Raw genomic sequence first — 25,092 nt, forward strand, 5'->3', positions numbered from 1 at the left:
CCTCTGAGTCATGACACTAAGACCAAGGCCATCACACTGTCTGCCCATGGTCAGCTGAATATTCCACCTCTCTCTGATTTAATAATCTTTCACTGGAAACACACATGAACTTTTTCAGGGATCAAAGAAATCAGAAATCTGTCTTCCACACGTGTGATCACTAGGCTCCTTGCATGGCAAAAAAAGCAGAAAAAAGCCTCTACACATACTTTATCTAAATAAGAAAGACAAGCTAGGCTAAAATTTCTCCAGTGTTCTTTTCTAAACAACCCAGTTATAATTGGATATTTCTTCTTATAATATTGTCACTAATCCCAACTCAGAATAAATAAAAGGACAAAGATGCCTGGATGAGCAAGAAAATAAAGGCGAACCCCTCCCTGGAAGGCCCTGAACAGACACACTGGTGGGTGACAGGCATTTACGTACCATGTCCAAACTACACCCGACTTAGTGAGGGCCAGGGAGAACTGTGCTCCACATTCGATCTGGCACACCCCTTGTCCATTAAGTCTCTCGATGTTCTGGGGGATGTTACAGCCTTCACTTCCTCCCCGGCCCAATTTTCCAAAGTCACCATCACCCCAGGAAAATACCAAACCTAGGTTTAAAAATATAGACATCAGGCCAGCATCTCACAACATTCCTCCCCTGAAACGTGGAGTCAGACAGGACTTACCTTCATCAGTCAGAGCCAGGGTCTGTGCATCTCTACTTCCACATGCCACTTGGATTACTCTGTGACCAAGAAGGACTTTCACCTACTCAATTACAAATTTAAAAACAGAAATCAAGCACAGGCACCAAGAAAGCAAGGGAAATTTTTCCCCACAAAATGAAAGCCAATACTGCACATATCTTTATTAACTGTCCTAGACTCGGAGCTTATCTTCTCTGGAAATCAGCAGATGGGGAGCTTTCTGTAAGCAACAAAAATAGGTATAATCACCATTTTGGGCTTCAGTTGTGTTGTGTTATCCCCATGTCCCAAGCGGCCGTACTCTCCGAGACCCCAGGTGTACAGTTCACCACTGGACGTGAGGGCTGCACTGTGTGAGCTCCCACAGGCAATATCCCGGATTCGCTTGGTTTTCAGGGCCTCTATCAGCCGTGGCTTGTCACAGTTCCTAAAGCAAGATTAAATAATATTCCCTATCATCAATCTAGCCTCTTTAAAGAAGGGGGAAAAAAGGACATCTACACTGATCCACATTTAATCAAAAGAGTATCTTTAGATTCACTGAACTATCAAACCTTAGAGCATGTGAGGCAAATCACATTCAGAGATATTTTTTAAATGTATTTTTAAGTTTCTTTTGTATAAATAACCCATCCTATTCAATTTTTTACAAAAATTATCCAAAAGCATTCATTATTATTAACAGTTTCTTATTAGCAAAAATGAAGAAAATATTCTTACATTCTACTAAAGTGTCCAAGTTTGCCATCATCACCTTCACCCCAGGAAAACACTTTGCCATCGACAGTTAAAGCGGTAGCGTGCCGTCCACCTGCAATAGTCACATAGGTAGAGGCTGCCAAAGTTGGGTTAAAAGAAGTTAACAGCATAACTACCTTTTTTGCTTGGCACACAGTATGTGTGAGTATCTGTCAAATGAGTAAATGGGATCAACATTTAAGGATGACAATTATATAAAATAAATGAACATTTCTACAAAGTTCAAGTCCTATAAAGGATTTTACTTGCAAAGAACCAGCAAAATAATGCTATTTTTAGCATTATTAACTTTAATGGGGTTGCTATATTAAATATATAAAAGATCAAAATTCAGATGGAAAAAGTAAAACTAAGTTCATTTGCAATTAGACAAATTAGCAAGTGTAATGGTATTCAGGCTTTTGTGAAATGCATCTCAACAATGAAATTACTAAAGCAAAAGTACCATCAATTGCAATAAAGGCATTATGCTCACTCTTCCCAAAACAATCAGCTCACACTCTTTCCTCACCACGGCCCACTCTTTCACTCCATCTATCCCAGCTCAGAACTGAAGAGTGTTTCCTCTCTGTCACCAGCTTCTAGGATCCAAGACCCACTTACCAACAGAGCCCACATGATCCAAGGCAATGTGCTCAGCTAAAAACAATGTTTCCCATACTCCCTCGCCCAGAGAGGATGGTGACAAAGATGATTGATGAGTGAGGCTTCCAGAAAAGCTCTCTGAAGGGGCAGAGTGGGCTTGAGGAAATGCTTATGTGCTCACCTGTAGCTGCAACGGGGATGGACAGCAACCCAGTGTCCCTCACGGGTACTGTAGCTGCAACACTGTCCCTCCCCCTCACCTCCAGATTTTTACAGAGGAGAATGGTAAAACACGATCTTGCTCAAGGCACTACTGTTCAGATTTTCTGTTATATGGGGTTAAATCTAACCCTATTCAGTATAAATACAAACTCAGTTTGTATCTAATTCGGTTTCATTCCTCAGAAGCCAAGCACAGTGCTTTAAAATAATGCTCTATATATTTCTTGAATTGAAGCACTGTGACTTTTTAAAAAATGATCCTTTCTTATGGCTAGAATTTATAGACACTTGAAATCTGATGAAACTTACAGGCTCTCTTCCCAAAAAATAACACATATTTAGGCACAGAACATGATTACTGCAATCTTTTATGAACCTGAGACAACAGTTCAAAATTAAAAATCCCCTCCTTTGGAGGGGTACGCCCCACATGGCAGAATACCAACAAACCCTGATCTCCAAAAAGTCTTATGTAACAAAAATAATTAAAACTCTAGACCATCTGAAGTTTTATATTACCCAATTTTTACTTCTAATAATGAGTAGAACTTGACACAATGCAAGGACACTCTAGGGGAAACTGTTTAAAGCCCCGGGTAATTACAGAGCCTGAGCAGCAGGCTTGTCTGAGCACAAGTGTCAATTCTGGCCTGTACCTGAGTGAACAGCCACCTTCTTGACCACGTAACTGCTGAGAGCTGTGATCTGTCGCGGGATGGGCACAGTCCCACTGGAGATGCCCAGCCCCAGCCGGCCATTCGTGGCTTCTCCACAGGCATATACTTTTCCTTCCACTGTCACTGTAAGAAACAGGAGTGAGGAAGAGACTCACTTTTTGTGACACAACAACTATATATTTAGGCTTTAACATCATTTAAAACTTTTACATTATTTGAATAATCATACCTGCAAACAAACTTTTAGAACCACCAGCCACCTGTACTACATTCAAAGCAGACAGTGTCTCAGAGAATGACGGAACTTTTATCTAAAACAAAATTTTTAAAAAAAAGCAAAAGAAAAAAGAAAATTTTATTTACACTTTTAAAATTACAAGTAATCATATTTAATAGTACAAAGAATTTACATGGTTACACTCTCCAAAGAATCTCTTGTCTATTACAGATGCATAAGCATTTTAAGAATGAAATGATATACTGGAATTTACTTTAAAATACGTAGGGGTGAGGCTATGTAGAAAATAAAGATAAAAATGTGACCATCCACAACTGCTAAAGCTGGTACAGTGACAAAAGGAGCAAGTCTCTATTCTGCCTACCAGGGAGGTACATCTGAACATCTCCATAATAAAAGGTGAAAAAGAAAAAAAAAAAAAAATACACATACTGTAAAGTTATAAACAAACATTTGGTAAACTATATTTTATTTCAGGTCATGTCCTCCTCATTCTTGTTAATTCCGACTTCTTTAAGAAACTATTAATATATGCGCAAATTTCCCATTAGAGATGAATGTGATTTCATTTAAAATTACTAAAGCCCTTATCTAAAAAGTCTTTTATGATGCCCATACGTCATGAAGTATCAAACAGGCAATGCTACCATGGAAGAAGGATGCTCTTCATCCCAACTATGAAGCACCCATCTGCCTTTCGTGTGCAAACACCCATGTGCACACAGGGCCCTCTAGAGAGCCCACAGTAATAAGAGAAGAGCCCAGATCTCCTGGGCCCCACACATCTCCAAAGGCAGTGCAGCGGCCTCAAAAACAAAGGGAACCCAAGGCTGCTGAATTATATAGGATCATTTTCATCATACTAGAACCATGGTCTCAAAATGAATGAGTTCTAACTTTCCGTTTCAGTGTCTCAACAATGCAAATAACAGGGATCTTACAATGAGTGAGGTCTCGTGAAATACTAAGTTGTGTCTGTGCTAAGTCGCTTCAGTCATGTTCAATTCTCTGTGACCTTATGGACTGAAGCTGCCAAGCTCCTCTGTCTGTGGGATTCTTCAGGCAAGAATACTGGAGTGTGCTGCTATGGCTTCCTCCAGGGGATCTTCCCGACCCAGGGATTGAACCTGCATCTCTTGGGTCTCCCGCATTGGCAGGTAGGTTCCTTACCAATAGCACAACCTGAGAAACCCAAGTAACACAGATGCTCAGTCAAAAAGAAACTGTTTTCAGACACTAAACCTTGGAGGAATCTATTCTGTGGCACCTTAGTTGAGAGCCACAGGTGAATTCAACTCGAGTTCAAATGCATACCTTGTCGTTCCTACTCTTTAAAATATAATCACAGTCTACAATTTTCACCTCTACACTTGTCAAATGTTTTCGGAAGTGTATCTTCTAGTTTATAAAACAGCAATAATGCAACTATAGCTAACATGCACTGTTTTCCAAGGACAGAGGCGTCTTAGAACCTAAAATGATAATGTCTATGAGTTCATGTCAAGAATTACTTAAGAAAAGTCCATTTTAAAAACAACATATAAAAGGTATGATGTATAGTAGAAATCAAACCAATATTGTAAAGCAATATTAAACCCTTCAATTAAAAATAAATAAATTTAAAACACACACACACACATAAAAGGGAAAATCATTATAAGAATTTTAAGAGGCCTGGCTAACTCTGGGCCTGTGTGGGCCCAAGCAGTGTGGGGTGGCGAGCGCATGGGGTGTCAGGCACACACCTTGGAACCCTTCAGACCTCCCAGCTGGTCCTTGTCATTCAGGCCCCACACAAATACTTTGGTTCTTATTGTAGCTGCTGATTCCAGACCTGCTGCCTTCTTTCTAATAAGGCTAATCAAAGTAAAAAAATAAAACAGAAACAGAGGTTAATCACATACCAATTTTTTAAATAAAGAGGAAACAACCTAAAGCACACAGTTTGATGGTTACTACCAAACACTCTTAAAATTTTGCTATAACTAAACAAAATCCGAAGTATACACAAAAGTTAGTGGTACAGAGGGTCAAAATGTCTACAAACCAACATACTACCTTTCAATACTAGAATTTAACTTTAGCTATTTATCCTGGTGGAAATCTTTCTAGGAGTTGTTATTGTTGTTTAGTCGGTAAGTCCTATCTGACTCTCTGCAATCCCACAGATTACAAAGGCTTCCCTGTCCTTTACTATCTCCCAGAGCTTACTCAAACTCATATCCATTGAGTCAGGGATGCCATCCAACCATCTCATCTTCTATCATCCCCTTTTCATCCTACCCTCAATCTCTCCCAGCATCAGGGTCTTTTCATATGAGTCAGCTCTTCAGATCAGGTGGTCAAACTACTGCAGCTTGAGTTTCAGCATCAATCCTTCCAATGAATATTCAAGGTTGATTTCCTTTAGGATTGACTGGTTTAATCTCCTTGTACTCCAAGGGACACGCAAGAGTCTTCTCTAGCACCACAGTTGGAAAGCACGGATTCTTATGCACTCAGCCTTCTTTATGGTCCAACCTGCACATCTGTACATGACTACTGGAAAAACTATAGCTTTGAATAGATGGACCTTTGTCAGCAAAGCGATGTATCTGCTTTTTAATATGCTGTCTATGTTTGTTGCTTCTATCTTTTAAATTCATGACTTCACTCACTATCAGCAGTGATTTTGGAGCCCAAGAAAATAAAATCTGTCACTGTTTCCACTTTTCCCTATCTATTTGCTATGAAGTGATGGAACTTGAAGTGACAGAACTTAATGTCATGATCTTTGTTTTTTGAATGCTGAGCTTAAAGCTAGGTTTTTCACTCTCCTCTTTCACCCTCATTAAGAGGCTTTTTCGTTCCTCTTAGCTTTCTGGCATTAGAGTGGTATCCTCTGCATAGCTGAAGTCGCTAACATTTGTCCCAGTAATCTTGATTCTAACTGTGACTCATCCAGCCCGGCACTTTGCTTGATGTACTCTGCATATAAGGTAAGTAAGAAGGGTGACAATATACAGCCTTGTCATACTCCTTTTCCAATTCTGAACCAGTCTGCTGTTCCCTGTCTGGTTCTACCTGCTGCTTCTTGACCTGCATAAGTGTTTCTCAGAAGACAGGTAAGGTGGTCTGATATCCCCATCTCTTTAAGAATTTTCCAGTTTGTTTTGGATCCACACAGTCAAAGGCTTTAGCGTAGTCAATGAAACAGAAGTAAACATTTGTCTGAAATTTCCTTGCTTTCTCTATGACCCAGTGAATGTTGGCAATTTGATCTCTGGGTCCTCTGCCTTTTCTAAACCCAGCCTGTACATCTGAAAGTTCTTGGTTCACATACTGTTGATGCTTAGCTTGAAGGATTTTGACCATTACCTTGCTAGCATGTGAAATGCAACTTTATGGCAATTAGAACATTCTTTGGTGCTGCCCTTCTTTGGGATTCGAATGAAAACTGACCTTTTCCAGTCCTGGTGCCACTTCTGAGTTCTCCAAATTTGTGGGCATATTGAGTGGACACTTTCATAGCATCATTTTTTAGGATTTGAAACAGCTCAGCTGGAATTTCATCACTTCCACTAGTTTTGTTTATAGTGATGCTTCCTAAGGTCCACTTGACGTCACACTCCAGGATGTTCACCTCCAAGTAAGTAACCACACCACCAGGGTTATCTGGATCATTAAGGTAGTTTTTGGATAGTTGTGCATTCTTGCCACCTCTTCTTAATCTCTCCTGCTTCTGTTAAGTCCTTACCCTTTCTGTTCTTTATCATGCCCATCCCTGTATGAAATGTTCCCTTGGTTCTTCAATTTTCTTGAAGAGATTTCTAGTCTTTCCCATTCTGTTGTTTTCCTCTATTTCTTTACATGAGTACATGAGTTAGTCACTCAGTCGTGCCCGACTCTTTGCGACCCCATGGACTGCAGCCCACCAAGCTCCTCTGTCCATTAGATTTTCCAGGCAAGGATACTGGAGTGGGTTGCCATTTCCTCCTCCAGGGTATCTTCCCAACCCAGGGATCGAAACCAGGTCTCCTGCACTGCAGGCAGATTCTTTACCGAGTGAGCTACAAGAGAAGCCCCTATTTCTTTACAGGATTCACTTAAGAAGGCTTTCTTATCTCTCCTTGCTATTCTCTGGCACTCTGCATTCAGTTGGGTATACTTCCGTTTCTTGCTTGCCTTTCACTTCTCTTCTATTCTCAGCAGTTTGTAAAACCTTCTCAGACAACCACTTTGTCTTCTAGTATTTTTTTCTTTGGGATGGGTATTGGTCACTGCCTCCTATACAATGTAACAAACCTCTGCCCATAGATCTTCAGGCACTTTTTCTACCAGATCTAATCCCTTGAACCTATTCATCACCTCCACTGTCTAATCATAAGGGATTTGATTTAGGTCATACCTGAATGGTCTAGTGGTTTTCCCTACTTTCTTCAATTGAAACCTGAATTTTGAAATAAGGAACTCATGATCTGAGGCACAATCAGTTCCAGTTCTTGTACCTTGCTAATGGGATATAGCTTCTCCATCTTTGGCTGTAAAGAATATAATCCATTTGATTTCAGTATCGATCATTGGGTGATGTCCATATGCAGAGTTGTCTCTTGTTATTGGAAGAGGGTGTTTGCTATGACCAGTGTGTTCTCCTGACAACACGTTAGCTTTTGCTCTGCTTCACTTTGTAGGACTTCCCTGGTAGCTCAGATGGTGAGGAATCCACCGGGGAATCAGGAGACTAGGGATCCATCCCTGGACTGGAAAGATCCCCTGGAGAAGGGAATGGCTACCCACTCCAGTATTCTTGCCTGAAGAATTTGATTGACAGAAGAGCCTGGTGAGCTAAAATCCATGGGATTACAAAGAGTCAGACACAACTGAGTGACTAACACTTTCAGAACTCTCCCCTGTGTTGTTGAAGAGGATGTTTGCTGTGACCAGTGTTTCTCTTGACAAAACTATTAGCTTTTGCCGTGCTTCATTTTGTAGTCCAAGGGCAAACTTGCCCTGTTACTACAGGTATTTCTTGACTTCCTAATTTTGCATTCAAATCTTTTATGATAAAAAGAGTAAATTTTTTGCTGTTAGTTCTATAAAGTGTTGTAGGTCTTCACAGAACCAGTCAATTTCGGCATCAGTGGTTGGAGCACAGACTTGGATTACTGTGATATTGAATGGTTTTGCCTTGGAAACGAACCAAGAGCATTTTGTTGATTTGGAGATTGCACCCAAGTACTGCATTTCCAACTCTTATTTACTATGAGGGCTACTCCATTTCTAAGGGATTCTTGCCCATATTAGTAGGTATAAGGGTTACCCGAATTGAATTTACCCAAAGACTCTTGAGAGTCCCTTGGACTGCAAGGAGATCCAACCAGTCCATTCTGAAGGAGATCAGCCCTGGGATTTCTTTAGAAGGAATGATGCTAAAGCTGAAACTCCAGTACTTTGGCCACCTTATGCGAAGAGTTGACTCATTGGAAAAGACTCTGATGCTGGGAGGGATTGGGGGCAAGAGGAGAAGGGGATGACAGAGGATGAGATGGCTGGATGGCATCACTGACTCGATGGATGTGAGTCTGAGTGAACTCTGGGAGTTGGTGATGGACAGGGAGGCCTGGCGTGCTGCGATTCATGGGGTCGCAAAGAGTCGGACATGACTGAGCAACTGATCTGATCTGATCTGATTCTCACTCATTTTATTTTACAGATTCCTAAGATGTCGATGCTCACTCTTGCCATCTCCTGCCCAACCACATCTAACTGACGGTGATTCATGGACCTAACATTCCAGGTTCCCATGCAATACTGTTCTTTAACATCAGACTTTACTTTCACCACCAAACAAATCCACAACTGAAAGTCATTTCTGCTTTGGCCCAGTCTCTTCATTCTTCCTGGAGCTATTTTCCGCTCTTCCCCAGCAGGAGTGGACACATTCTGACCTGGGGGGCTCATCTTCTGCTGTCATTATCTTTTTGCCTTTCAAACTGTTCATGTAGTTCGCGAAGCAAGAATACTGGAAGGGTTTGCCATTCCCACCTCCAGTGGACCATGTTTCGTCAGAACTCTTTGATATGACCTGTTTGTCTTGAGAGGTCCTGCACAACGTGGCTCTTAGCTTCATTGAGTGATTGCAAGCCCCTTAGCTAGGACAAGGTTATGATCCATGAAGGGGCTTCCTATGAAACACTAGGAACTAGGAGACACTATAATTTTCTTGTACACCAAGTTGACCATGACATATTTTAAAGCAATTACCACTCATCACCTTAATATAGCTACTATAGATGTAACTGGAGAGAATGCTGGTTAAACAGCTCTAAGAATCACCACCAGTACTGGCACTGTGGCCATGTCCCTAAATCCAGACCTCTGTTTGGTCATACTTTTTCCCAAAACAAATAATAAAATGGATTCAGTCATATGACCTCCAACGTGCTCTAATACAAGCACATGAACCAAGGCAAAATGCAATTTTCTTACTTTATACCCTCTGTCCACTGTGTGGTCAGCTATGCTAGAAGTCCCAACCTCCATTCTACCAGGGGAGGCCTGCCCTAAATTCCAGGGCTCCTGAAGCACAGGCAGCTGGCTCCTGCCACCTGACTCATTCTATCTTCTGACCTGCCCTCAACAGGTTAAAAGTTTGAACAACAAAGCCACAAATTCTTCAAAATATAATGAAAATAAAATTGAAAAAAATACTACAAAATAAGTATAATAGCAAAACCAGCAAGTGATGTCCATGAGTTAGGTGTTAACTATACTGTTAAAAAAACTTAAAAGTGGATATTGTTACTTCCAATTCGTTGTATATCATAAATCAGTTCAGTTCAGTTGCTCTTGTGTCCGACTCTGCGACCCCATGAACCGCAGCACGCCAAGCCTCCCTGTCCATCACCAACTCCCAGAGTCCACCCAAACCCATGTCCATTGAATCAGTGATGCCATTCAACCATCTCCTCCTCTGACATCCCCTTCTCCTCCTGCCCTCAATCTTTCCTAGCATAAGAGTCTTTTCAAATGAATCAGCTCTTTGCATCAGGTGACCAAAGTATTGGAGTTTCAGCTTCAACATCAGTCCTTCCAATGAACACCCAGGACTGATCTCCTTTAGGATGGACTGGTTGGATCTCCTTGCAGTCCAGGGGACTCTCAAGAGTCTACTTCAACACCACAGTTAAAAGCATCAATTCTTTGGCACTCAGCTTTCTTCACAGTCCAACTCTCACATCCATACATGAACACTGGGAAAACCATTGCCTTGACTAGACGGACCTTTGTTGGCAAAGTAATGTCTCTGCTTTTGAATATGCTGTCTAGGTTGGTCATAACTTTCCTTCCAAGGAGTAAGTGTCTTTTAATTTCAAGGCTGCGAGTCACCATCTGCAGTGATCGTGGAGCCCAAAAAAATAAAGTCAGCCACAGTTTCCCCATCTATTTCCCATGAAGTGATGGGACCAGATGCCATGATCTTCGTTTTCTGAATGTTGAGCTTTAAGCCAACTTTTTCACTCTCCTCTTTCACTTTCATCAAGAGGCTTTTTTAGTTCTTCTTCACTTTCTGCCATAAAAGTGGTGTCATCTGCATATCTGAGGTTATTGATATTTCTCCTGGCAATCTTGATTCCAGCTTATGCTTCTTCCAGCCCAGTGTTTCTCATGATGTACTCTGAATATAAGTTAAATAAGCAGGGTGACAATATATACAGCCTTGACGTACTCCATTTCTTATTTGGAACCAGTCTGTTTTTCCATGTCCAGTTCTAACTGTTGCTTCCTGACCTGCATACAGGTTTCTCAAGAGGCGGGTCAGGTAGTCTGATATTCCCATCTCTTTCAGAATTTTCCACAGTTTATTGTGATCCACACAGTCAAAGGCTTTGGCATAGCCAATAAATATAAATATAAATCATAAATAGACTGAGTCAATTAAAAAATTATACAACAGAAGACAAAGGATACATATATTCTAAAAATGGATGTTGCTTCTAGCTTCCAAATAATATAAACTATTTAATGCCACTGAACAATACACTTAACAACTGGTTAAAATGGTAAGTCTTATGTATATTCTACTATAATAAAAACTTTCAATTTACATGTTAACAATAAAATACGTAACATAAAAAAGGCTTTAAAATATATACCACCACATACTATCTCCACAGGAAAACACAATTAGGGACAAATAAATAAGAAAACTATAAGAATATACACCAAAATATTAACAGTGATATTTCAGGCATAAAAGTTAAACATTTGTATTTTTTCTTTTAAAAAAATTTTTCTAAATACAATGTTTCCGTATTAAATTTTTCCTAAAATTAAATTAAATTACAATTTTGGAAAACTTAACTAATATTTACCAAATAGTCCTATGAGCAATAATATAATACATATGGTCTATATAATACATATAGACTATATAATACAATAATCCTAATGTATTCTCACTATGAGATACACTCTAATTAAATACTGGCTTTTGAAAGTGAGAGTGTGGGCGTAAGCAAATAGCTCTCACCTCCCACTGTTGCCTTTTTCATCTTCTTCTTCTTCATTATCTGAAGCTAAGAAAGGAACTGCAGCCATATCTTCCTCCTCTGCACGTATCCGTCCCAGCAGGATGAGACCATGGATTTTACAATCAATTCCTGAGCTTCTGCACTGCTTTATGGCAATTTCAATATACCTGTGATACTAGACACAAACACAGTAAGCTGCAGAGCTTTCAGAGGCAAACACTTTAACTAGAGAGAAGGACATATGAAACATGCAGTATGTGGCAAGTCACAAGCCTTCATAACACTTAAAGTGTAGAGAATTTGACATCAACATGCACACACTGCTATATTTAAAACAGATAACCAAAAGGACCTACTGTATAGCACAGAGAACACTGCTCAGTGTTATGTGGTAGCCTGGATAGGAGGGGAATTTGAGGGAGAATGGGTACATTATCTGTATGGCTAACTCACTCTGCTATGCTTGAAACTACACCATTGTTAAGCAGCTACACTTTAATATAAAATAAAAATTTAACAAAAAAATTTGACTACATACAAATTAGAAAAAACTATACAAAGAACTCATAACCCCACCAACTAGCCCAACAATTATCAATGTATGATTGATTTTGTTCATGTAGGGATTATCATAAGAAAATTCCTGACAACATGTTGTTTCAAAACTTCAGTAGGTATCAGCGAAATATCAGCATTTAACAAATACATCCACAGTACTCTTATGATAGCTAAAACAATAGTCTTATGTCATCTAAATGCTGCTGCTGCTGCTAAGTCGCCCCAGTCGTGTCCGACTCTGCGCAACCCCATAGACAGCAGCCCACCAGGCTCCACTGTCCCTGGGATTCTCCAGGCAAGAACACTGGAGTGGGTTGCCATTTCCTTCTCCAATGCAGGAAAGTGAAAAGTGAAAGTGAAGTCACTCAGTCGTGTCAGAGTTTTAGCGACCCCATGGACTGCAGCCTACCAGGCTCCTCTGTCTATGGGACTTTCCAGGCAAGAGTACTGGAGTGGGGTGCCATTGCCTTCTCCGCATCTAAATGCTACCAGTGATCAAATTTTCTATCTGTCTTGTAAACATCTTTCTATTCTGGACTTGTTCAAATCTAGGTCAAACGCTGTAACGTCTTCACCATTCATTATTTTAAAGTTGGCCCTCTGTCCTGTGGTACGCCCACATCCCATACATGGCGTTTCTAAATGTAGTTTATCCCTCTAGCCCTATATTTCATGTGAACAAAGACTGACTGCTTCCAGGGGACCTATCAAACCTTAAGATCTATAATATCTATGATGTCACAGGAAGAACAATTTGAATAAAACAAATAGAGAAATGAAAGATTCTATAGGAAAAAAAAAAAGATAGTTTCTTTCTTTAGCAAGGAAAAAACAAAAGGGTTAAGATTTTAATGCAGTGCAAAGGGCAGATACTGTCTGACTCACGAATCATAGAAAGCAAATGCAAAGAACATTTATGGGACAACTGGGAAATTTTAAACACTGACTGGATATTGTATCATATTAAAGACAAAATTTTAGGTGTGATTTTATTGTGGTTACATTTTTAAAGTCCTTGTCAGAAATTAATAATAGAAGTACTCACTACTGAAATAATGTCATGGCTAGAACTTGCTTTAAAACACTCAAAAAAATGGGGTGTAACACAGGAAGAGAGTTAGTGAAACATGACTGGCAAAAATGTTGATAATCATTGAAACTGGGTGGTAGGTTCATGGAGGATTCAGTATACTTTCTGTTTTCAGTTATGTTAGAAAAATTCTGTTAACAAGCCATTTTTAGAGGAAAGGCAATGCTAGAGAGTTCCATAGCTTTAGGAATGATAATGCTCTACTTTGTAAGTTGGTCTGATGGGTGGAGACTGGGCCATGAATTTTCTGAGTACTCACAATGCTTAATATTTCTCATATATGTGGTATAAGCTATTTTGTGCTCATCAAATAATACATAATAAATTGTTTTCAACTGAAAATTTGTTAAAGTCAATATATCTTTTATGAATAATAACCTCAGTTTTTTATTAAATAAATTAATCCTTGGTTATTGATCTACTTAAAATACAAAGCAAAATTCAAACAAAAAATATTCAGTAGTATAATTCAGACATAAGACAAACTGCATTTTCCATTACCCTGGAATAAGTTATTACAATAAAATGCACTAAATGCATTATCTTTTCTCAAAAAAACTCAATAATATATTACATTTTCATCATTGGCCACTTTATTATTACCACCATTGATAGTAACTGTTAATTACATGGTATTCCACAAAATAGTTTAATGACACTCAAGAATGAATGGTGTTCTACAATTTTATTCATTGAAGACTGGAAGAAAATTTTAAAAAATCTTCCGGTGTACACAAAGGCCAAATAATCAACTCTTGGATCTGGCAGGGGAAGTGCTAGTATGGTCCCATAGTCTCTAGACACAAGTTACCAACTTTCCACTCTTAAAAAAAATTAATCTATGACTGGCTGTGTACCAGGTTCTTTGATATAACACACTAGGACCCCATGAAACCTGTCTGTCCTTATGTGGGCATGTGTGTTAGTTGCTCAGTCGTGTCTGACTCTGCGACTCATGGACTATAGCCCACCAGGCTCCTCTGTCTATGGAATTCTCCAGGGAAGAACAATGGAGTGTGTTGCCATTCCCTTCTCCAGGAGATCTTCCTGACATAAGGATTGAACCTTGGTCTCTCACACAGCAGGGAGATTCTCTACCATGCGAGCTTCTTGGGAAGCCCTTTGTGGGAATACCAAAATAATAAAGCAATGACTGACAAACAGCACTTAATAATTTAAAAATAAACTCACTTACGATGAATTTTAGATGAACAGAAAGTCAAATGTTTGACATCTTTATCCACTATCATACCAATTAAACAATTTCTCATGAGACAATGTATATATAAGCAGTAAAAAAAAATTGCCTTAATTTGCATTATTTTAAATATATATAATTTACCAAAATAGTGTAGATTTACTGAAAGATTTATGTGGCAGTCTCACTAATCTATAATATGTTCTATTTAAAATAACCTTCACTGATTCTATCAGAATTTTTAAGAGATAAAATTAACTTGGATTCATTTTGCAAATGTCCTTATTACCAAATTAAAGGTATGAAAACAAAAACAATTTCAGTGTCATATATATGGTTAAAAAGAACCACTGCTTACTAGTACATATTTAATGGAAATACCATGATGCTAGATGCCCAAAGAAGCCCAAGGTGTGTGGCAATGACTTCTGCCTAGAGCTTTTTACCTGCTTTTAACCAAAGACAATGAGGACGGAATTTGTTTTGTTTTGAAATTGATCTGGTAAGCAACAAATTCAAGTTGTACACATGTCAAATTTTAAAATAAATACAATTATTTAATTAAGGGGAGAAAATGGGCTCAATATTATTATAGAGATGATGAGAAAAGGAACCTCTCTTGCCATTTGCAAACCACCAAAGGAATACTATCAGAGTGGTCAAGATGGCAGAGTAGCATAACCCTCAGCTCATCTCTTCTCACAAGCACAACAAAATCACAACAATCTGCAAAAGAACCATCACCGAAAGACTGAAACCACCAGGAAAGATCCTCTAAAGATGGACCACAACAAGAATGGCAGAAGGTGTGAACTCCTGATATAATCAAATCCCATACCCTCCAGGGTTCAGTTCAGTTCAGTTGCTCAGTCGTTTCCGACTCTTTGTGACCCCATGAATTGCAGCACGCCAGGCCTCCCTGTCCATCACCAACTTCCGCCAAAGATGCTTTTGTTTTGTTTTGTTTTGTTTTTTTCCAAAGATGCTTTTGAACTGTCGTGTTGGAGAAGACTCTTGAAAGTCCCTCCAGGGTTGGCGACCCACAAATTGGAGAATAATTATATTCAAGAGTTTTTCTCATGTCACTTTCCCCAGCCTGGGGGTCTGGCACAGGAAAGAGAACCTTAAGAACATTTGTCCTTGAAGGTCATAGGGGCCTGACTAGATGAGCTCTAGAAGGAGGACGGGTTGGGGTAGGGGGATACTTCACTCATACAGGGCACCTGCAAAACCTCATACGTGCCAGGACCAAGAGCAAAAGCAGTAATCGGATAGGTGCTGGGGCCACACCTACCTGCTGGTCTTAAGAGGGTCTCCTCAAAGGGGAGGCAGGGGTGGCTGTGGCCCCGCCTGTGTGTGCAGACAATGGTGGCAGATACACTGGGGAAATATTCAGCTGCATGAGCTATCATGGAAGACAACATTCTGACACCAAGACCTGGCTCCAAACATCAGACTCTAGACTCCAGTGCTACAAGGCCTCAGCCCAAACAACAAACAGGGTGGGGACACAGCCCTACCCATCAACTTCAATTGACTCTAGACAAGGCCCTGCCCACCAGAGGATCAAGACCCAACTTCACCTACCAGAGGACAGGCACCAGCCCCTCCCACCAGGAATCTCAACTATAAAAAATATCAACAACTTCAGATATGCAGATGATACCACTCTAATGGCAGAAACTGAAGAGGAATTAAAGAGCCTCTTGATGAGGGTGAAAGAGGAGAGTGAAAAACCTGGCTTAAACTCAATATTCAAAAAACAAGAACCATGGCACCCAGTCAGATCACATCATCACAAATAGATGGGGACAAAATGGAAACAGTGACAGATTTTATTTCACTGCAGACGGTGCTCCAAAATCACTGCAGATGGTGACTGCAGCCACAAAATTAAAAGACACTTGCTTCTTGGAAGAAAAGCTATGACAAACCTAGATAGCATATTAAAAAGCAGAGATATCATTTTGGTCTGTAGAGTCAAAGGTATGATTTTTCCAGTAGTAATGTACGGATGTGAGAATTGGATCACAAAGAAGGCTGAGCACCCAAGAACTGATGCTTGAGAACTGTGGTGCCAGAGAACACTCTTTAGTGCCCCTTGGAGTACAAGGAGATCAAACCAGTCAATCCTAAAGGAAATCAACCCTGATATACACTGGAAGGACTGCTGCTGAAGCTCAAATACTTTGGCCACCTGATGTGAAGAGCCGACTCATTGGAAAAGACCTTGGTGCTGGGAAAGATTGAAGTCAGGAGGAGAAGGGGTTAACAGAGGATCAGATAGATGGTTGGATGGCATCACTGATACAATGGACATGAATTTGAGCAAATTCTGGGAGATACTGAAGGACAGGAAAGTCTGGTGTGCTGCAGTCCACGGGATCACAAAGAGTCGGAAACGACTTAGCAAATGAACAATAACAATGCCTGCCAGAAGTAAGAAAACTATTAATCCTGCAGCCAACACATCAAGTCTGTAAATGCAGACCAGATCCTATCCTGAAACCAGCAGGCCCCTGGCCCTTTCTTCAGTGATGAAAGGAAGTTCACTGCTGGATTGCATAGGACCTCTCTTATAGAGGGCCACTTCTCCAAGGCTGAGAAATAGAACCAACCTACCACGTACACAAAAACACAAGAAGCAATTTTGACAAACTCAAACAATAGAATATGCTTCAGATGAAGGAGCAGGATAAAACATCAGAAGGAAAACAAACTGATGTGGTCGATTCTCAGGCAATCTACCAGGGAAAGAGTTCACAGTAATTATGGTAAAGATGATCAAAGAACTCAAGAGGAGCATGGATACCCAGAGAGAGAAATTAGAAGCGTTTTAAGAAAAAAATAGAAAATATACAGAACCACACAATTAATAAGTACAATAAGCGAAATGAACAATACATTAGAAGGAATGAATAGTAAACTAAATCTGACAGAAGAATGGATTAATGAGCTGGAAGACAGAATAGCGGAAATCACCACCACCACACAGAAAAAAAGAACAAAAAGAAATAAGGGCAGTTTAAGAGATCTTTAGGGCAATATCAAGCACACAGATAGTCATATTATAAAGGTCCAAGAAAAAGAGAAAAGGTGTTTGATAAAATATTTGAGGAGATAATAGCTGAAAACTTCCCTAACTTGAGAAAGGAAAAAGTCAACCAAGTCCAGGAGGTGCATAGAGTCCCATAAAGGATTAACCTGCAGAGGAATATGTGCAGACATATTATAAACTAAATGAAAAAAAAAATGAACAAAAAGAGAGAATGTTAAAAGTAACAGAGGAAAAGTAAAAAATAACATACAAGGGATCTGCAATAATGCTATTAGTGGATTTTTTTTTTTTTTTTGAGGAAAGAACTCTGCAGACTAGAAGAGACTGGCATAAAATACTCGAAGTGATGAAAAAGAAAAATCTACACCCAAGAATACTCAGCAAAAGCTCTCACTGAAATTTGATGGAGAAAACAAAAGCTTTACAGACAAGTAAACATTTTTTAAGAACAACTCAGGAACACCAAACAAGCTTTATGATAAACTCTAAAGGAACTTCTCTAGGTGCAAAAGAAAAGGCCACAACTAGAAGCAAGACAGAAAATCATCCAAACATAAAGCTAGTAGGGAGGTTAAAAGACAAAAGTAGTAAAAATCCCACATAAGGGTTTAAGGGTTATACAAAATAATTAGATGTGAGGCATGAATTGAAAAACAATGACCATGAGGGGAGTAGAGTACAAATGCACGGTATCTAAAATGTTTAAAATTAAGAGATAAGCAACTTAAAACAAGCACATATATAACTAGACTGTTGAACAAAAAACTCACATTAACCAGAAAACAAAAATCTATAATAGAAATACGCACAAAAAAGGAAATGAAATGCAAACTTACACTAAAGTGAGTCAAGTTACAAGAGAAGAGAACAAAGGAAAAAGGGAAAAAAAGACCTATGAAAACAAACTCAAAACAGCAAAATGGCAATATAAACATACTTATGGATAAACACGCTAAATGTAAATGGACTAAATGTATCCAAAGATGCTACCAGAAAACTACCTAGAGCTTATCAATGAATTCAGTAAATTTGCAGAATACAAAATTAATACACAAAAATCTGTTGCATTTCTATGCACTAACAATGAAAGAAAGAGATTAAATCAGAAAGAGAAACAATGATCGGAAAAAGAAATTAAGGAAACGATCCCCTTAATCATCACATCAAAAAGTATAAAATAACTAGACTAAACCTACCTAAGGAGGCAAAAAACCTGCATTTCAAAAGCTTTAGACACTAATGAAGGAAAAAGAAGACAATACAAACACATGGAAAGATAGACCTTGTTCTTGGATTGGAAGAACTGATATTGTGTGAACTATACTATCCCAGGCAATTTATAGATTCAATGCAATCACTATCAAGTTATCAATGGCATTTTTCAGAGAACAAGAAGAAAAAAATTTTTTAATTTGTATGGAGACACAAAGTACCCCAAAAAGCCAAAGTACTCTTTGAGAAAGAAATATAGAGCTGGAGGAAATCAGGCTCCTGACTTCAGGCTATACTACAAAGCTACAGTTATCAAAACAGTATGGAAATCACACAAAACCTGAAATATAGATCAACAGAATGAAAGCCCAGAAATAAACACATACATCAATGGTCAATCAATCTACAACAAATGAGGCAAGATCATACAACAGAGAAAAGATGGTTTCTTCAGTAAATGGTGCTGGGAAAGCTAGACAGTTACATGAAAATTAAAGAAATTAGAACACTCCCTAATACTATACACAAAAATAAACTCAAAAGGGATTAAAGACCTAAATCGAAGACCAGATACTATAAAACTATTAGAGGAAAATATAGGCAGAATACTCTTTGACATAAGTAGCAGCAAGATCTTCTTTGACCCACCTTCCAGAGTTATGGAAATATGAACAACAATAAACAAATGGGACTTAATTAAACTTAAAGCTTTTGCACAGCAAAGGAAACTATAAACAAGATGAAATGAATGAAGAAAACAATCGCAAACAAAGCAACTGACAAAGGATTAATCTCAAAATATACAAGCAGCTCATGAACAAACAAATCAAAAAACTGGCAGAAGACCTAAATAGATACTTCTCCAAATAAGACATACAGATGGCCAACAGGCACATGAAAAGATGACCAATTATTAGACGAATGCAATTGAAAACTATGATGATGTATCACTTCATACCAGTCACAATGGACATCATCAAAAAGGCTACAAATAATAAATGCTGGAGAGGGTGTGGAGAAAAGGGATCCCTCCTGCACTGTTGGTAGGAATGTAAATTGGTGCAGTGACCAGGGAGAACAGTACCGAGGTTCGTTAGAAAATCAAAATAAAGTTGTCATATGATCCAGCAATCCCACTGCTAAGCATATATCTGAACAAAACTCTAATTCTAAAGATACATACAAGTCTTATGGATTCTGTGGGAGAGGGCAAGGGTGGGATGATTTGGGAGAATGGCACTGAAACATGTATAATATCGTATGTGAAATGAATCGCCAGTCCAGGTTCAATGCATGATACATGATGCTCGGGGCTGGTGCACTGGGATGACCCAGAGGGATGGTATGGGGAGGGAGGTGGGAGGGGGGTTCAGGATGGAGAACACGTGTACACCTGTGGCAGATTCATGTTGATGTATGGCAAAACCAATACAATATTGTAATTAGCCTCCAATTAAAATAAATAAATTTAAAAAAAATAAAGATACATACACCTCAATGTTCACAGCAGCACTAGTTACAATGGCTAAAACAAGGAGGCAACCTAAATATCCATCAACAGAAAGATAAAAAAATGTGGTACCTATATACAATGAACTATTACTCTGCCATTTAAAAAAAAAATGAAATACCATTTGCAGTACCATGGATGAATGCAGATATTTCATATTAAGTAAGTCAGACAGAAAAAAAAAAAAATCATATGAAATCATTTATCTGTGAAATCTAACAAAATGACACAAATGAACTTACTTACAAAACAGAAATATACTCAGAAAACAAATTCATGATTACAAAAGGGGACGAGGGTGGGAGACAGGGGTTAGGAGTTTGGGATTAATCTCTACATATTACTATATAGGCAGAAAGAGAAGAGGCCAAGAGAGGAAGGATGAGATGGTTGGTGGCATCACCAATTCAATGAACATGAACTTGGGAAAACTCCAAGAGACAGTGAGGGACAGGGAGGCCTGCCATGCTGCAGTCCGTGGGGTCGTAAAGAGTTGAGCACAGGGAACTATATTCAAGATCTTTTAATAACCTTTAATGGAAAAGAATTTGAAAAAGAATACATATACACACACACATTATATATAATGTATACACACAGTATTCTTGGGGTTCCCTTGCAGCTCAGCTGGTAAAGAATCTGCCTGCAATGCGGGAGACCTGGGTTTGATTCCTGGGTTGAGACGATCTCCTGGAAAAGGGAAAGGCTACCCACTCCATTATTCTGGCCATGGAGAAGTCCATGGGATCGCAAAGAGTCGAACACAACTGAGCAACTTTTCCACACACACCCATGTATGTATAACTGAATCACTTAGCAACTGAAAACACTGTAAATTAACTATATATCAATAAAAAATCTATATAATTATACCTTAAAAAAGAGGAACACTATCTAATCTACTCACCTCTGTGCAGTCATTCAGAAGAGATACCGTTGTGTCAGTGGGGTTGATGTTGATTGTCTTTAATTCAATTAGGTTATTTAGTGAATTTCCACCTAAGAAATAAAGGGACAGGAGCATAAAGGAATCAGACAAAGAAGTTTTCATTATATAATAGAAGATACTTTTTTGAGTAAAGTAACTCAATTACCTGACACAACAACCAGGGAAGGCATGTAGCTACTGTCAGCAGGATCTACAATCATTTTTAATCTATGAACAAGAACATCTGGGAAAATCTCCAAACGAATCCAATGCTTTAAAAGAAAAAGAAATAAGTATTCTACTCCATTACTTGTTTATTAGAAGAAAGCCTCCCTCTATGCCCCAGAAATGATGTGTTTATAGCCTTTTGACATAGGGTGGTCCATTAATATCCATCAATGGGTGGGTTACAGAAAACATTAGAATCAAAGTAGAGGAAAAGCACCATTCTCCAAGTCTAACCTTCATGGCTAGATGAGGCACACCCAAATATAAGTGCAATTAAAATAACATTCTAAAAAATAAACATATATTTATTAGGGTATATTAGAAAATCTTCTAACAAGAAGCAGAATCTGAACTCATACATTTTATGTGGGGGAGTAAAACAAAACAAAGCCCTATTTAACTCTCTATCAGTTAGATAAAATCTATCATTTATATTTTTTAAAATCTCTGACAATGAAAACTAAATGGCATATTACTCTGTACCATTAAAATAATTATGAACTAAAATATAAAATGAGTACTGACAGGTGACATCCCAGTATACCTTCATAGGATTTTCAAAGTTTGTGTTCAAGCTCTAAAACGTAACACTTCTAAACAAAAGTGTCTTTGGACATGCCCCCATGGCACACTACCTTTCCTTGTGAACCAGAGGACTGCCAGCAGGGCTCACTGCCATCAATAAGACGAGAGGCTTGGTTCACAGAGGATGACACATTTAGACTCTTCACCATCCGTGCCCAGCTATCCAGCAGCATTCCTGGCTGACTGTTGTGACAGCGTTTCAGCTGTTTTCCAGAACGGCCACAAAATATTGCAGACTGTCCTATTTAATGATGGCCAAACAGTGTTAATACTTGTAGAACAGAAACTTCACAACCAAGAAATAAAGAATTTTTTATTGAGGTCCTTACTTCAAGAAAACAGTAAGTTTCCAAATTAGAAGGAGCTATTACATAATACTTAAACGGCTTCAAAAAACCTAGCCAAGGTATTTTATCCCAATTTATGAGATGAAGTTCATATAATACTATGATTTATTCCACTTGACTCCCTCAAGTAACAACAGAGTGATGTATCTCCAGATAGAAGGACATATAAAAGCGGGGTATGAAGTTCAGTAACTGTGCTTACAGAAGACATTTTTTAAAAAGTTTTCATAAATGCAATAAAACAAACTTGAAGAGTTTCTACTTTCTTAAATGGCAAATCTGGGAATTGATCTATCTCTTCCATTGAGGACAAGTAGAAGAGGCAGACAAAACATTTAAAGATGAATAAATCTTGAAAATATCAGAGTAAACAAGCTGATAAAGAATTGTGGGACCAGAATTGGAGGAAGGCTAAGATGAAAGGCATCAGAATGAGCTGCTCTGTGGATCAAAAAATGCTTTTCCCCAGTGGTATTTGTCAGTTTCTAAAGGGAACCTTAAACAGGACACACAGCACAGCCCATCACGAAAGAAGAAACACAAAGAAAAACTCACACTCTGAGCTAGGGTCTCAATGGGAAGAACCACAGAGGAAGAGAAGAGTTAACTCTACAAAGTTGTCTGTTTGTTTCCAGATTGCAGTTCTGCATGAAATCATCTCCATCAACGAAACTGGACTGAGGTGAGCCCAGATGTTAATTCTTACGCCAATTACCTAGAATTCCCAAATGGCACTAGTGGTAAAGAACCTGCCTGCAGACAAAGGAGATATGAGAGAGAGGGGTTCAATCCCTGGGCATCAGGAAGATCCCCTGACCCCCGAGGAGGGTATGGCAACCTCCACCAGTATTCTCACCAGGAGAATCCCATGGACAGAAGACCCTGGCAGACTACATCAATAGGGTTGCAAAAAAGTCTGACTCAACTGAAGTAACTTACAAAACACACATGCACCAATTACCGAGAAGATCAACCCTCTCTCCCTCCATCTCTGGAGAAAGGTAGCATCATAGGCCTCAAATTGATTCAAGAAGTAACTTTTGTTACCATATGTCCAGTACATGATGGAAAATGAGGAGACAAGGGAACATGACTACAACCTATGACAAATGACAGACAATAGAGAGAGACTCACAGAGGCTCCAGATAGAATTATAAAGTACAAATTTTATAATAACTATACTTAGTATGTTTGAAAAGATAAGACACTGAATATTTCAGCAGAGAATTGAAAATTATTTTTTAAAAGATGAGAACTGCTTAATACAACAATTAAAATAAAAAACTCAATGAATAGGTTTACCAGCAGACTAGATTCAGATGAAAAAGAGAACTAGCAAAAATTATCTAGAATGAAGAACTGAAGAGCATAAGTTTAGAAAACATAAATGATGTGAAAAATTTAATAAACAGAAATAAGATCTATCTTATCAGAAAGAAGAATCCCAAAAAAGAAGGAAAAGAAAATAGGGCAGAGATTAATAATAGAAAAAATACTGGATGACGGGAAATTGTCCAAAACAAACAAAAGATATCAAAGCACAGATTTTAAAAGCCCTACTTTGAAAGCTGGGAAAAAAAAAACCTGAAATTTTTTTACCACACACACCAAAAAACAGGTAGTTATAATGAGAAGTGATGGATGTGTTAACTACCAACCTTGCTGCAGTAATCATTTTGCAATATATGTGTACCAAAGCATCCCACTGAACACTTTATACTTATACAATGTCATATGTCAATTATAGCTCAAAAAAGCTGGAAAATTAATTAATTAAAAGCATTACTAACTGCAAGAAAGATAAATACAAAGAAATATGTATATATGCATGTGTAAGATTTGTGTAAGATAAATCTTACACAAATCTTTGAGATACAAGAGTATCTCAAAAGCAGATCTCCTTCATAAAGATAAAAAGGTATTATAAATTAGGACTATAAAAGAACATTCTCAACATGATAAAAGCTATTTATGAAAAACCTTCAGCTAACATTGTACACAATACTTAAAAACTGAAAGCTCCCCCTATGATAAGTCAAAAAACAAGACAAAGATGCCCATTTTTGCCACTTGTATTCAGCTTTGTACTGAAACACTTAGCTGAAGCAGTAAGGCAGGAAAAAGAAATATAAGGTATCCAAATTGGAAAGGAAGAAAAAGTAAGACTATCCCAGATCACAGACAACATATATATCTTACACATAGAAAACTAATGAAGACTACAAAAAAAGCCAAAACAAAACAAACTCAGTCAGAGAAAATAAATTCTAAGTTGTTAGATATAAATTCAACAAGCAAAATGTGTTGAAACTATGTACTGAACATGTGTAGTGTGTATTTCTCTGCACTGGCAATAGATATTTCAAGGAGGAATTTTAAAATAATAATTTAATATAGCATGAAAAATAAACACTTAGGAATAAATTCAACCAAGAACACACAAGACTTATACACTAATCACAAAACACTGATGAAAGAAACTAAAGAAGATCTAAGCAAAGACAACTGACAATTCTGTCCAAAGTGATATACAGAGTACATGCAATTCCTATCAAAATACTATTTTTCATAGAAGTAGAATCCATCCCCAAATTTATATTGACTTCCAAGGGACACCAAATAGTTAAAACCCTTCTTGAAAAAGAAGAAGGCTGAAAGATTCACATTTCCCAATTTCAAGACT

The 25,092-nt window shown here is 38.4% G+C and overlaps 1 protein-coding gene across 6 annotated transcripts in view; it reads right to left on the minus strand.

Moving 5' to 3' along the window:
• The window catches only part of HERC2 (HECT and RLD domain containing E3 ubiquitin protein ligase 2), a 234,998-nt gene that overhangs the window by 71,311 nt on the left and 138,595 nt on the right, over positions 1-25,092 (minus strand). For all 6 annotated transcript variants that reach the window (XR_011570152.1, XM_070801388.1, XM_070801376.1 and 3 more), the window contains 11 exons: positions 22,112-22,302; positions 21,415-21,520; positions 21,228-21,319; positions 11,694-11,869; positions 4,927-5,038; positions 3,173-3,254; positions 2,923-3,066; positions 1,421-1,511; positions 950-1,127; positions 680-761; positions 430-601 (listed from right to left, as the gene is read on the minus strand). Coding sequence is in view for 5 of the 6 variants with exons in the window: in XM_070801388.1 (XP_070657489.1) it covers positions 430-601; positions 680-761; positions 950-1,127; positions 1,421-1,511; positions 2,923-3,066; positions 3,173-3,254; positions 4,927-5,038; positions 11,694-11,869; positions 21,228-21,319; positions 21,415-21,520; positions 22,112-22,302 (1,426 nt within the window). In the remaining variant the exon portion in view is untranslated. The remainder of the gene's footprint in view (positions 1-429; positions 602-679; positions 762-949; positions 1,128-1,420; positions 1,512-2,922; positions 3,067-3,172; positions 3,255-4,926; positions 5,039-11,693; positions 11,870-21,227; positions 21,320-21,414; positions 21,521-22,111; positions 22,303-25,092) is intronic.

This window comes from Bos indicus, chromosome 2 (genome assembly GCF_029378745.1).
Source record: "Bos indicus isolate NIAB-ARS_2022 breed Sahiwal x Tharparkar chromosome 2, NIAB-ARS_B.indTharparkar_mat_pri_1.0, whole genome shotgun sequence".
In the NCBI taxonomy this organism is placed as follows: Eukaryota; Metazoa; Chordata; class Mammalia; order Artiodactyla; family Bovidae; genus Bos; species Bos indicus.